General features: G+C 35.9%; 1 protein-coding gene across 3 annotated transcripts in view; it reads right to left on the reverse strand.

Annotated features, from left to right (window-relative positions):
- ogdha (oxoglutarate dehydrogenase a) overlaps positions 1 to 13,494 on the reverse strand; it is a 58,095-nt gene extending 44,601 nt beyond the window's left edge. Inside the window, exons 1-2 of one of the 3 annotated variants that reach the window (XM_056463231.1) lie at positions 13,309 to 13,494; positions 9,079 to 9,487 (exon numbers count right to left, since the gene is read on the reverse strand). In XM_056463231.1, coding sequence (XP_056319206.1) covers positions 9,079 to 9,303 — 225 coding nt within the window. In that variant the 5' untranslated portion in view covers positions 9,304 to 9,487; positions 13,309 to 13,494. The remainder of the gene's footprint in view (positions 1 to 9,078; positions 9,488 to 13,308) is intronic. The other 2 variants (XM_056463232.1, XM_056463233.1) reach the window with 2 other exon arrangements.
- Between the last annotated feature and the right edge of the window lie 1,305 nt (positions 13,495 to 14,799).

Consider the following 14,799-nt stretch of genomic DNA (forward strand, 5'->3'; position numbering starts at 1 on the left):
GGCTTGCATGGTTCGGGATCTGTAGATCTGCGCATCGATGGATTTGCTCTTCAGTGTTTGGACTCTGGACCACACTAAACTGAGCTAAACTGAACTTACTTTAAACACTGAAAACTGAACTACACAGTTTCAATTTACTATGATCTTCAATGTGAAGCTGCTTTGACACAATCTACATTGGAAAAGCGCTATACAAATAAAGGTGAATTGAATTGAATTGAAAATTGGGATCAACGCGCATGTGGTACATGAGCGGTGCGACGCACTCATGCTTTCCAGGCGAACCTAGTTGAAAGAATGCCGCAAGCGTACCGCGAGTCACGTGACGAACTGACTAGGGATGGGTACCGAAACTCATTACTTTATCGGTACTACATTATAAAAGACCGAAGTATTGATAAGCTCTGACTGATGTTAACGTTTCTGCTATCGGTACTGGAGAATTATTGCTGAATAAACGTTACTTACAATAGCATGATTGAACTGACCAACCTTTGCTAATTTGTGATATTTGATATTCGTCTGCACAGTTGGCAATCTCGCATGAGAAATGCTCGAGTTTCCGGCAAGCATGTCAAGTATAAAAGCCTTCACAGTTCTTGGTTGTGCTTACACACTCAGCGAAGGCTCGCGCGCACACACACAGCTTGTAAGCTTGCGGAATGAACTAAATAGGTTGTATTTCCAGAGTGGACAGCGACAATGACAGTTGCAACAAACGCAACAAGTTGTTTTCTTGTATAAGCGGAAATGCAATCTGGCTAAGTGAAAGTATCTTTTAAAAGTCCATTAACTGCAATGAAAAGTATTGAAATGTTTTTGACTGCCTAGCTATTAACAGAAACATTACATCCACATCGTTATGCCAGCAGTCAATCACCTAAATTAGTATTACAAGGAAAACTGTATTTTTTTCTGCAGTAGCCCAAATTAATCTTAAACATTAAAAAATGCTTTTACATCAGCTGTATTTACAAATATAGCCTATGAATAGCCTAATAAAAACTATATGCTTAAGAAACTATTTAAAAAATGCTTATTTTTACATTGCAAGATGCTCTAAAACTGTATCAAAAACACAGTTAACTCCTAAAACATTGTTAAGTCATTTATGTGAATGTGTTAATGAAAAATCATAAACATTATTTCATTTAACTGAACTTTGAAACTCAAAAAGGGTATTTTCAACTGCAGGGAGCCCAATAAAACAAGAAAGGTCCTGACTTCTGTCAGAAAAGGCAAACATGTTGATTTTTATCCAGAAGAATGGTTAAAAGCTAAGAGTCCTTCAAACCATTGTACATTCTTTAACAGGAAAAAAATGATATATTTGTTTTACAATTATTGGTTTAGTTTTATTTTACATTCAAAACGAAATAATAAAATAAAGTGTTGTTAATTCGGTCCAATTTGTTTGTTTTTTTCAGAAAAAACACTACAAAAGTACAGATAAAAGAACTGTTAAAGTACCAAACCAATAAGTGGTAAAAGTAGTAATAGCATTAAAACCTTAACGATACCCATCCATACAACTGACCGATCAGCTTCAAACTTTGTGGTGCAGTGGGTAGCGCTGTCACCTCACAGCAAAAAGGTTGCTGGTTCAAGCCTCGGCTGGGTCAGTTGGCATTTCTGTGTGGAGTTTGCATGTTCTCCCTATGTTCGCATGAATTTCCTCCAGGTGCTCCGGTTTCCCCCCACAAGTCTAAAGACATGCACTATATAGGTGAATTGGGTAAGCTAAATTGTCCGTAGTGTATGCGTGTGAATGAGGGTGTATGGGTGATTCCCATGGGTTGGAGCTAGAAGGGCATCCGCTGCGTAAAACATATGCTGTATAAGTTGGTGGTTCATTCCGCTGTAGCGACCCCTGATTAATGAAAGAAGTCAAAAGAAAAATGAATTAATTAATTAATTAATAAAATACCAAACAATTTTGTAATATAGTTGATCAAAATGCCTTTCAGACAGAGGTTCAGCAGCCTTTGACTACATTTGTTCTCTTTGAAGGGGAAATACTTTACATTGAACAATTTTTTATTTCCATTTTTCAGTTTTATTTATTCATTACATGTCATTTATTTTCAGTGTAAAATTATTACTTATGTTTACAAGCCAAAAACTTTTTTTTTTCCACTTGAATTTAAGTGCAAAGAGAAATGGACTTTTGTTTGTTTTTTATTATTATTTTGTGCTCTATTTTCTGGTCACTGAGCAACAATAAATAACACTTTAAATATAAGGAGTTTTCATGTGATTTTCTAAACTAGCAGTGTTTTGAAATTAATTAATGCATAATAGCTGTGAAACCGTGATTATTCCTCAGACTATAATCGTACAACCAAAATCTATAATCGCTGCATCCCTATACAGAGGAAGGCAGGGGAACTTGGATAAAAAATACAACAGCAATGCTGAAAAACAACAATTTTTTTTTTGATAAAGATAGATTTGATATAAACCCAATGCAGAAGAAAAATGTGGCATGATCTGAGTAAAACATTAACCAAAGATACTCTAAACCTTTTTAAAATGTGAATAAAAAGGGAGGTTTTTATGACCGGGGTTATTTAAATAAGATCTCAATAGAACTCCATTAAAGGAAAACAACTAAAAGCTCATAATGAAGCAGTCACATGTCAGTGTGTCCTGGAGCAGGCACACTCCCATGACTACTCTAAAAATACTACTATAGGTCACAGTAATGTGACCTTGCACACACACAAATTGCAACCAGTCAGGACCTGATTTTTGCCACAGGACTGCAGGTACTGCACGTAATAATCGTACTAATTTCCACAGCTAATTTGCATCCATGGCCCGGTGGTTTAGGACCACTGGTCTAGATAACTGTGCATGTATATTACTGTTGTGAAGACCTGATGGTCGAATAACTTCACAATTATAGAAAATTCATTCCAAAAATATCAAAACATACTGAATTGAGCAAACATTTATGAAAGGTCTTTGTAAATTTTAAAGAGAGATATTCAGAGTTGTATTTTGTGCGTTTATCACAAGAAAACACAGACAGGAATTAAATTAAACAAACAAACGAGTTTTATACATTGTATTGATGTTCTTTTACTCAAGAGTTATCATAATAAGAGCGGAGTGATATTAACAATACATGAGCGTGCACTTAACACATCCTCAGTAGTTTTAACATTTAAGTTTTTCATTTGTTGCCTCACCATAATAGTACACTGAAAAAAATAAAAATAAATAAATAAAATTTCACAACATATTAAACTAGGGGTGGCCAATCCTGTTCCTGGAGATCTACCTTTCTGTAGAGTTCAGCTCAAATCCTGATCAAACACAATTAATCCAACTAAAGCTGCAATCACACTGCACTTTTCTCTCCATAGACTTCCATACATACACACGCCAATGCGTCAGACCGGAAAGGCAAGGTCGTGCTGCAAGTTTCGCAGTTCTCTGCGTTGGAAAGTTCAAGCTTGGTGAACTCTGACCAGCGAATTCGCATCACATGATTGTGCGAGACCAATCAAAAATCAAAACATGACCTCACTGAACAGGAATTTAAGACATGGACCAATCACTCCCTTTTTAAAATGTCTAATCATCTTGTTTAATCCCACCCCTATTCGCAGTGTTGTACTACAGAATTTTGAACTCACAAACTCTAGTGTGACTGCAGCATAAAGTTAAGCTCCATTTAGATTACACTATTTCATCCATATTTTGGTAAAATTTGCTTGACGTAGCGTGTCGTGAGGATTCGAAAATAACAAATGGCTGTTGAGATGCTAGATTTTATTTCTTTGTGTGTAGCGTGATTCAAAACATCATTGTAGAAAGTTTAGAATGTTTATTTTCACCCCCTTTTGTCTACGATCCATCACATTGGCCAATAGGAGCATTCTATTTCGTCAGTACAGATAACTTCCAAAATGCCAAAACAAAAATAAAGGACTGTACGGATCAAAACTTTTAGTTTTCAGCATTAATTCATGGAAATACTTGGTTTGAACCAATCAGCATGCTATATTGTGAATGAGGTGCAACTTCATCAATATGTACGGATCGTCAGTGTTGTGTTTATAAATGTGCCGCAACAAAGGATTTGTTTCCATTTCCCCATGATGAGAGCAGCGCTCGCATGTGGACCCACATTTGTGGATTACAGTGGTCTGCTAACACACAACAAAAATCTATTTGTAAGGAGCATTTTTACCTGAGAGTTTTTCACATCTGGAAATAGCGAAATCCAGATTTTGCACTCCCTTTAAAAAAAAAAAACACGCGGTTCCCGTTGGTGTTGATCATTCTGTCTCTCCAGATTTGGTAAGTGTGTGATCAAAGTTCTTTGTTTCTGTTTATTCAGATGGCAAGTCAGCAGTACTCTTTTAGTTTTTAAAAGACATACCTTAGCCAAAATGATTTAGTTACTAAGTTTACAGTACATTAACATAACTACAGCATTATGGACTGAAATATCCGCTGTAAATGCTGCTCTCCGAATGTAAACACATAAACACCTTAATCAAAATATTATCGTCATGTAGGATTTTCGCAGCATTTTGTGAAGGGTATAGTCTATACACACGTGGTTGTTTGATTGCACCTACTGAATTTCTGCATCTACCGAGAAATGCATTGGCGGTTTTTTCTCCCATTCGGCATACAATATCAAATTCCACTAAAACTACACTCTTCCAGCAGTTCCTCGCATCCAATATCTTGTCAGTCACCGGGGGCATGCATGAAATGTTCCTGAATGAAAGTGCCAAACTGCAGTCGAGAAATTAAGAATGAAACATCCGAAATTACATGAAACTCTGGAGGAAATGTGGATAGCATGGCCCTTTAAATATTTAATAATTAACATTATACAGCTGCAAAGCAAGAGGGAAGAATGAAGAACGAAAGGAAATTACTGATCATCTCAGTATAGAAGTATCAATATATTTAATAATATTTGCTATTATTTATTAACGTTAAATATTTGTCACAGTACATTGAAATTGTGCATGCATGGGAAAGAGAGAATGCGCGCTTTCTGCCGTGTGTTGCTTGCAATAAAATGGAAAGTTATATTCAATTGCATTGTATGCACATAATGTTTATAATGACAGTTTGGGGATCAAGCTGGTTTCCCAGTATGAGTTGCTAGAGTAACTGAGTTTGAGCTATCGTGAAATAAATCAAACTTCTGATTCTGAAACAGAATCCACCATTAATAAGCCTGACTTGCCCAAATAAGCCTGGCTTTTTCTCTAAGTTTGCTTTAAGGAACAGGCCCCTGACAACCAAGTACTGGAATTACCATGTAAACTAACCAATCGCTCATTATGTTCTCATTCTCATCTGTGCTGGTAACCAGCTGTCTACTGTTTATTTACAACTGTTGCTGGGAAACTGCTACTGTAGAACCTCATTGCTGGCACCGAATGAATCTACTTATCTACTGTTTTCATTCAGTAAAACACACAAAAGTACATATATGGGGGATACTGCTGTCTGTGGGAAACTTGATAGACATTTACAAAGTTATTATAATATCATCAGAGTACTATTTAGTTCTATTTGTTTTCTTGATAACAGAATGTGCATCGTAGACATCATGATAGATCATGAGGCAATGGGTAGACTGGGATATTTGTAATCTACAACACGTCAAGATTAAATCAAGACAAAAAAATATAATAATAATAATAATAATAATAAGCATAATTTGATTCAGTGACTATCGTAACTGACAATAAAAATAGTGTAATCTTAACCGAGCTTTAAATAGACCTTATCTTCAGGTGGTGTGGAATACATTTATAATCTGTATATCCCAGACAGGGCCTAAGGCTACGTCTACATGATAAATTTTAAAACGGCATGTCAAAACTCTCCACGTCCACACTCGTTTTCAATTCTTTCTGAAAAAAGCTCATCCACACCAAAGTGACAAAGTGAAAACGCTTTCGCACAGACATGCGCACAGACACAAGACCCTTTTGCCATATCCACCTGTGGTTTATTTACATTACTTCTCTTTGAAACATTAGGCAAAATGTACAATGTGTAACACCACTATCATCTGCTAATATCTCCCATTAAACATTCCATGCTCTTTGAAGAGAGGCAATATGGAGCATGTTTAAATTAGGGCTGCAAAATATATTATTTCAGCATCGATATTGCAATGTGATAATTTGCAATAATCACATCAATAATACACACAAACTAGGGTTGGGTTAATCGACGATGCCATCGTCCATTACCGATGGCCGAACGACATCACGATGCTGAGCCAGCATCACGATCCTCCGCTCCACCCCCATCGCATCAGCAAGCCGTTCGCGAAAAACACACACTCAGGCCCCTCACTCAGTTTTAAAATAGCACTTTAGAATGAAAATGATCCACGTCCACACTGGCGTTTCATCTAGCATTTCTGAAATTCCCTCCTTCCACACTATTCCACTGCTGAAAATACACATCACGTGACCACACACACACACACACACACACACACACACACGCACACACACACACTTCAGCAGTCAGCGGGTGCATTGAGCACAAACCCCAGAGAGCAGTGCAAATCAGACAGTTTATCAAAGATAAACCGCTGGATCGCATCTCACTATAGTTGTTAAATGTGATATTGAATTAATCTAGTCTCTATCTAATGACTCTTTGGTCTTTTGAATCTATCAGGTAACGTGTCACAGCTTCAGTACACTGCTTCAATCTTTTGCTTCCACCTTGTACTTAGTCATTTTAACAAAAACCTCAGATACTGTTGGTTGGTTCCTGTTGGTTGTGCACCGTTTTAACCAACCAAGTTTGTCGACGCCATTATAACGACACACATCACTCTGCTTATTCATGCCAGAGTACTGCGGAAAAGTGATTGACAGGTGGTAATTTGTGTGTGACTTTTCTTTATTTATTTTTGATTTGGTTATGGGTAGGGCCATACAAAATCTGCGAACATTTTTTGCCATTTCTGCGCAGAATTGTGTTAAAAATCTGCGGATTTATCCGGAATTGTTTTGGGAGTATCATAACTAAAACCTTAATATATGAAATAAAAAGTAATACCTTTTTTATTTAATGTTTACAATGCAAACCCTATTAGATGCACTTTATTTGGTAAACAAAGCAAGTCTCTCATATAATAGATCTACTAAAAGACAGAAAATATGACAAACAGCATTGTAAAAAAATGGTATGAACATTTTCATATTAGTCAATATTATTACTGAAATTAATTAAAAAAAACTGTATAAATCTAAATTTACACACATTTACACAAGTAAATAAATAGAATCAATGATGGGCAAAAATCTGCGAAATTCTGCACATGCAGATTCCGTGTAGGCCTAAGTATGGGTAAAACAAAGACCATGCAGGTCAGGTAGTTAAAACGGTAGGCTACAAATAATTAATTCGTTATGAATTAATGAATTATTTATGAATAATTAATTCACCGCTGCCTACAACGACGATGCCATCGTCCATCGCGATGTTTCACATTAGACATTGTACGATGCCGAATTGGTCGACATCGCCCTACCCTAACACAAACTTAACATATGCAATGTTGAGTTTGTATTAATAATGATATAATTTATCATTTGCATGCGTTTTTGACGCCTGTGATCGTTTGGTTTTAAAAGCATTCGGGTATAAGAAATGGTACCATTTGTGACCTTAACTTAATTAAATCATTTTTTATTAATCTTTAATAAATGCGGTCAAAAAAAAATGGAGAGCATCCAAAACATCTGCTTTACAATGTAGTCCACCATGTTAGCTGAATTGCTCACATGACTGCATCACATGATTAAATGTGTCATCATTTTCGAAAGCCTACATTTTCACAGTCCCCACTGCAACACGAAAAAGAGAATGGCTCTATTTTAGCTTAATTAGCATTGACTTTTTTTTTTATTAATCGCAAACTGATTTTAGAACTAACATTAAGATGGAAAAATTGGTTTTCTAGTATTGTATATAATTTGGGATATTAGGCAATATTCTATATACTTTTATCAGTAATCTGTGAACTTTTTGGAAAATTTGTGGAATGCTGAGATGATATATTTTAAACTGAATAAGTGTGTATATGCTCAATTTTAAAAGCACTAAAATGCTTTTTAATTAATTTAAATTGTTACTGAAACATTTCCAAATGTGTATTGTATTGTAGGCCTAGACTTCATAAAGGGAAATATGGAGGAGAACTCTCAGCTTACAAGTGATTTTACTTTATCAGAGGAAGAGGATTTCTTCAAATCACTGAAGACATCTCAGGCACAGCAAGGCCCAGCAGTGCTTGATGGCTATCTGACATGTGCTGGTGATGACATGGGTGTCCTGACAACCTGTCATCTCTACTGAAGTTGTCATTAAGGCTCAACACTCCCCTACCTGCATCTGCTGCTTGCGAGTGTCTTTTTAGCAGTGATGGCCTCCTTTTCAAGCCAAAAAGAGCTACAACAAGTTACACGAACTTTGAACTTTTGTTATTTGTTTTGAATAAAATTATTGCCCCCCTCTGAGACTGAAAGGTGAATCACAAAGTTAGCTCTGAATTTTATTTTACTGGTTTGTTTGTTTTTTTTGGAAAAATTGTTTGTGCCTTCTTGAACATTTAAGTTTGACTGAGACTTTCAGTCTACATTCAGTATGAACAAAATACTCAAGTTCTTTTAAAATTGGATACTTTTACTCAAGTCTTATTGGAATTGGTAACTTGTAACGGAGTAATATTTACAGTAAGGTATCTGTACTTTTACTAAGGTATGGTTTTCAGGTACTCTTAACACCTCTGCTGCTAACACAGGACAGCGTTTTTTTAAAAAAAAAACATGTTTTTGTTTCCTAAAAATGCCATCTCAGTGTGAAAGGCCAAAACGGAGAGAAACATGTGTTTTTAAACAAAAACTGGGCTTAAGTGTGTATATTTTGATTAGAATATTCTTCAGCAGATATTATGAAAAGCAGATAAAACACTTTCTGAACATTAGTTTAAAAAGAGACAGGACATCAGAGAGGCATCATCACTTCTTCATTCCATAATTCAACTCCATGTCCTCTGCTCCTTACCTTGTGCACACTCTTGGGATTCTCCAACCACGCATAGTACATCTCCTCAACATAATTAGAGCTGGTTCCGTTCAGAAACGGCTCTGCTGCCACAGGTGCCGAGAAGCACCTCAATGGCTGAAACGTCCTAGGTGTGGCTGCTGGCCCCTGCTGTGATAGATTTTTAGCAGTCTGAGAGGCAGTTATAGGCCGGAGCCGTGCCGCACAAGTCCTTAAGCGGTGCATCGCAGTCTTTTAAATGAGTGCCACCCACACTCGCAATCTCCTGGATGTCCTCAGTAGTACAACAGAAAAGAGAAGTGTCAGCTCCCGTATTCTGCCGTAATGGAAAATGTGTTTTGATTTCCTGGGAAAGAATGGGCAAGTCCGGAAAGCTCTTGAACTGTTAATCCAATCTGTGTTTTGCACTCTGGAACAAAAGAACAGAGAAGGCAATCAGAGGTGTGACAAACATGAGTTTTTTAATGAGTTACAATCTACAAATGGTAAGCTTCAATCTGAATCATCACAACAAAACATCTTGATTCAGCTCAGAATGTAATCTGCTTTTTGTTTACGAGATAAATGTTGTTTAGTAGTTTACGTGGCATGGCGGCCACCTTCAGAGCTCTGTCAAAGGTCAAAGAGCTATTCAGGCTCCTGATAAGAACTGAGCTATAGAGAACATTATGTCCTTAATGGTCAAAGATGGTGTGCTTTTAACAGAAGTGATTTGTGGAATGAAATGGTGTTTGATGATTCGGCCACAGTGACTTACTCTCGGTTACATGGTTTGAAAATAACTGAAATTACAACATAACTTACTGAAGTTTAAGACAATGATTTCTGATGCTTCTACAGGTTTCAGCAAGTTAAATTTAAGACTTTAAAACATTTTTAAGACAATTATGAATGAAATTTTAGACATATACAAATGCTAAGGTGTTTTTCTAATGACCGAGTTGGAAAAGATTTTTATTTGCCCTATCAAACTTTTTATAAATAATTTAATAATACAATAATATTAATAATAATAATTTAATAATTTAAAAAAAATTATATTTTATTAATTCTGAGCAAAACATTTTAATTATTGTGTCAAAACATGCAAGCTCTAGTTGTATACATGCACTTTTCTCAACATAACAAAACATAAAACAAATCAAAAATGTTTTAAAGGTTTTAAAAACTATAATAAACTAAATGTATGCACACTAGTCTGTCCAAGGGTGCGTGTCCGAAAACCATTGTTAGTCACCTAAGGTCTCAAGTTCCATCGTTAAAAACATACTTTGTTGATTTGGCGTTTCTCAAATCTGTCATTCCAATGAGCATTTGCAAACTGCGTCGCAAACTTGTATGCTTGCAACTACACCCCTGGAGCTGTAGTTAGAAACATAGTTCCTGGCTGTTCAGGAACTATGTTTGCTCTACTGTTCTATTCCCAGTATCCCCTTTATGCCTTATTCATTTAGAACCTGCTAACATTTAAACTTGGAATGATTAAAAATAAAAAAAAGCATTAAAGTCATCACTCTTAGTTGAAATTTGTTTTCAAAGCATTTTTACACTTCAGTTTTAGAAATCTTCATGTTTACAATTGTGCTCTCTTCACAGTGCACTAAAAAAACATTGATGTCATTTTGAACACAGTCGTGGCTCATGACGAAAGCAATAGATGACCTATTATTTAAAAGTGGAATTAACATTATGTCTCCAAAGCTTGTGAAAACAAATAACACAGCAGACGCTAATGCTTTTAATTTATAGTAGGTTATTTATTAAGTATCTGTAGTACTTTCATTTCTGTATCATTTCATTTCTGCAGTGGTTTACATGTGTCAAATTGTAAAAGTAGATTTAATTTTTTTTTTTAATAAATAAACAATATCCTACATAATAATAATCATCATCATCATTATTATTATTATAAATATTATTAAAGTATGATTTTTTTCATTTCCTAATAAATAATAAATATTAAGTTTCATTTTTTAATAAATAGCCTCATTATTTATTCATTTATATGAATTATGTATGATATTAGAATACATGTTAGCTTTTGTAAGTCGCTTTGGATAAAAGCGTCTGCTAAATGACTAAATGTAAGTGATGGTATGTTTTAGAATAGAATATGTAATGTTCTCAATAATATTTGTAAAGGAAACACAGACCCTATTTGTGCCATTTATATATATTTCAATTAATATGGAAAGCGAGTGCATGTTTTTACCAAAACTAATATTGTATTATTTTAAATGTGTGTAAAACAATATAATTAACACAAAAAAAATGATGGGGTTCTTCTCTAAAGAAGTTGTTTCCACCCCGTTTAGAGCTTCATTATGGGCATTTTACGTTATAACTAGCGTGGTTCAAGCGATGGATCTGCGACAGAGAAACTACAGGTTTTGGGAAACACTCGTTACTACATTGTTCTTTACCCAAACGATGCATCTTACTATGATAGTTCAGCCGCGAGTTATGTCGTTGTTTGGGAAACGCACCCCAGGTCAGCTTCCTCAGCAGTAAATTACATGGAGAACATTTAAACAAATGTTATTGTAAGGAAAATAATTAAATCATTATGGTAAATAGAGTTAAAAATAAAAAGTTTTGTCAAGATGGATTGTTGGTGATTGAATGGGTGTTGGCCAGAATGCTTTACATAAACAAAGAAAAATTAAGATTTAGTACCCACAACACAATATTTCAGAAGATTTAAGACTTTTTGAGGCCTAAAATTTAGTTTTTGGGACTTCTTAAGACCTGGCGGACATCCTGTTCTAATACTGAACCTCTTTTATTGTAAATAATGCACACAAATAATTTGATCACTAATATACAATTTTGCATAAAGACATCAGGTCATTTTATGCATGAGACGATAACTCTTTTTAAAAGGTATACCGCGGTTTAGAAAAGTCAAGGTTTTGAATTTATTACCGTCAGCTTTTGGGCTGGAATCAGTCAGCTACATCTGGCAACACTGTCCATGCCATTTTAATTGTAAATAAATCTGTGTTTTTAAAGCAAATGAAGACAGCAGAAGTGGATGATTCATTGGAATTCTTTAGCTTGACATGTTTACTGCTCCAAAATATTTTAAAAGTTTAGCAAAATAAAATACATTGTGTTCAAAGCTGAAAAAACTGTTTGTATTTTTAAACAGACGTTTAAAAGGAATATATTTTAGAGCAGTAATCACAATATCGTGAAACCGTGATATTTTTATCCAAGGTTATCATATTGTCAGAATCGTATAGCGGCCCATGCCTAGTTGCGTTATCTAAAAAGCAAACACCTATAGTTTTTTATGTGACCAGGGTCATAGTTCATCGCATTACATAATGTTATGCCTCGAAGACACATCTTATTTCTGACTTAATACTTAATTATTTTTAATTCCACAACATGGCATATGCCAATTTACAAAAGAAAATTCTTCCATCACGTTTGAGTATAAAACATTGGTTTTCCTTTATTTTCCACTGTAACCAAACAAAAAGTACACTCTACAAAATATGTTACACAATTCGTTTAACGCTTCAACGAAAAACAGTATAAACATGTGGTTGAACTAAACATGGACACCCAGTCTCCCTCCACACGCCTATGTTTTGACCTTGCGTCCACATTCCACTCCCCTTCACTGATGATACGCCCGCCCAATAAGCAACGTCACAAGCGCCCATTGGCTGGCGATTCAAAACCCGCCCACCGGATACACTTAGCGGAACACTAATGGTCACGGCGAATGTCAATCATTATGTCCTTTCACTAAACATGGGAACCCCAAGAAGATATTAGCAACCCATGCTAACCGTCAAATAGCCCAATAAAAGAGCTCAAACATACAAATGAACCTTATTTCTTGATGGCTTATTGTTATCACGGTGTATTGATAAACATACCGGTGCAGGTAACCAAAAACACATACGTAATTTTATTATGAACCACATCACCCAACAGCTACAGCTAGCAACAATAACGAGCTAATTTAAGGTCGATTTGGCATATTGTTACGTAAATGGATAGCTTAGTAACGTTCTACTTCTCCCTAAATATTAACTAATATAACGTTAATTAAATATATTCGCTTCACAGAACACACACACAACCTGTGTAATTTGAAACACACATTAAATGGGAGAGAATCGCGCCTTTCGTGCAGCATTTGGCACAGTCTGCATGTACAGTTGGAATGAAGTGTAAATAGAGTAAGAAGCGCAGTAAGGAGAAAACGCTTACTTTTGTCAGCAGCTGTTGAGTTGGTAAAAGCTCCGCTGACCACCTGTACTGCTCGCCAGAGTGACAGTCGACACCCGAGACCACTGAAACAGCTCCGTCATAAAAACGTCAGCGCTCGCAACGTCACTTAAAGGTCTGTCGTGACGTTTTTACTTTAATGAAGCGAGTAGCCACATGCTCCACTCCTTTCGAAGGACAGCACTTAAAGTGAGTTCTTTAAAGGGTTTAATGGCATTATTGTCTCGCATTAGCGTTTTCGGATCCGCCTTGTCGAATGGACTGACTGAACAATGTTGCCTTGACAACGGCGTGTTTATTAATAGGAACATTATACAGAAACAAGCTCTTTTGCTATGCAAAAATGTCTTCCGCATTAATCAATGACCTTTTGACTTAATGAAAGTACATACATGACAGTTTAATCATTTTAAAGTTTTTGTAAAATGCTATAATTACCAAAAGCAACAAGTTTCATGAGAAAATGTATTTCACAGAATGCCTGCTGAAATGTAGAGGGAGAGTGGCGATGAAAGTACAATTTTTCATAAAAAACTGTTTTTAAAAGATAATGTTTAAGACAGAAATATATTTTTGCTGTGTTTACCAACTCATACCAGTTGCTGCAGATTTCTCTGCTGTACATCCATGATGTGAATCTCACCTTCCGCCACATACCAAAGGTGCTCTATTTGATTAAGATATGGTGACTGGAGACCATTTGAGTACAGTGAACTTATTGTCATGTTCAAGAAACCAGTCTGAGATGATTCGTGCTTTGTAACATGGCGTGTTATCCTGCTGAAAGTAGCCATCAGAAGACAGGTACACTGTGGTCATAAAGGGACGGACATGGTCAGCAACAATACTCAGGTAGGCTTTTGGTGAGCCTTTGTGAATTGTCCTCTGACCTCTGGCATCAACAAGGCATTTGCATCCACAGAACTGCTGCTCACTGGATCTTTTCTCCTTTTTGGACCATTCTCTGTAAACCCTAAAGATGTTTGTGCATGAAAATTCCAATAGATCAGCAGTTTCTTAAACACTCAGACCAGCTCGCCTGGCACCAACAACCATGCCACGTTCAAAGTCACTTTAAATCACCTTTCTTCCCCATTTTGATGCTCAGTTTGAACTGTAGATCATCTTGACCATGTCTACATGCCTAAAGGCATTGAGTTACTGTCATGTGATTGGCTGATTAGAAATTTTTGTTAACGTACAGTTGGACAGGTGTACCTAATACAGTTGCCCGTGAGTGTATACTTTCGTCCTCACAGGAACTCTTGCCATTTAAACCTGATTTACTTTTAAACTGTGAAACTCAGACATTTCAAACTCAAGGATGTGTTATTGCACTAAATAACATGTAGACTGATTATCAGTGTTACACATGAAACTTATAATAGGAAAAAATTAACCACAACAATAATTTACTTTTTGCATTTAAAAATTGACATTTGGGGCTACCCGCGAGACACAGTGCCAAAATCA

This window comes from Danio aesculapii, chromosome 8, assembly GCF_903798145.1.
Source record: "Danio aesculapii chromosome 8, fDanAes4.1, whole genome shotgun sequence".
NCBI lineage: Eukaryota > Metazoa > Chordata > Actinopteri > Cypriniformes > Danionidae > Danio > Danio aesculapii.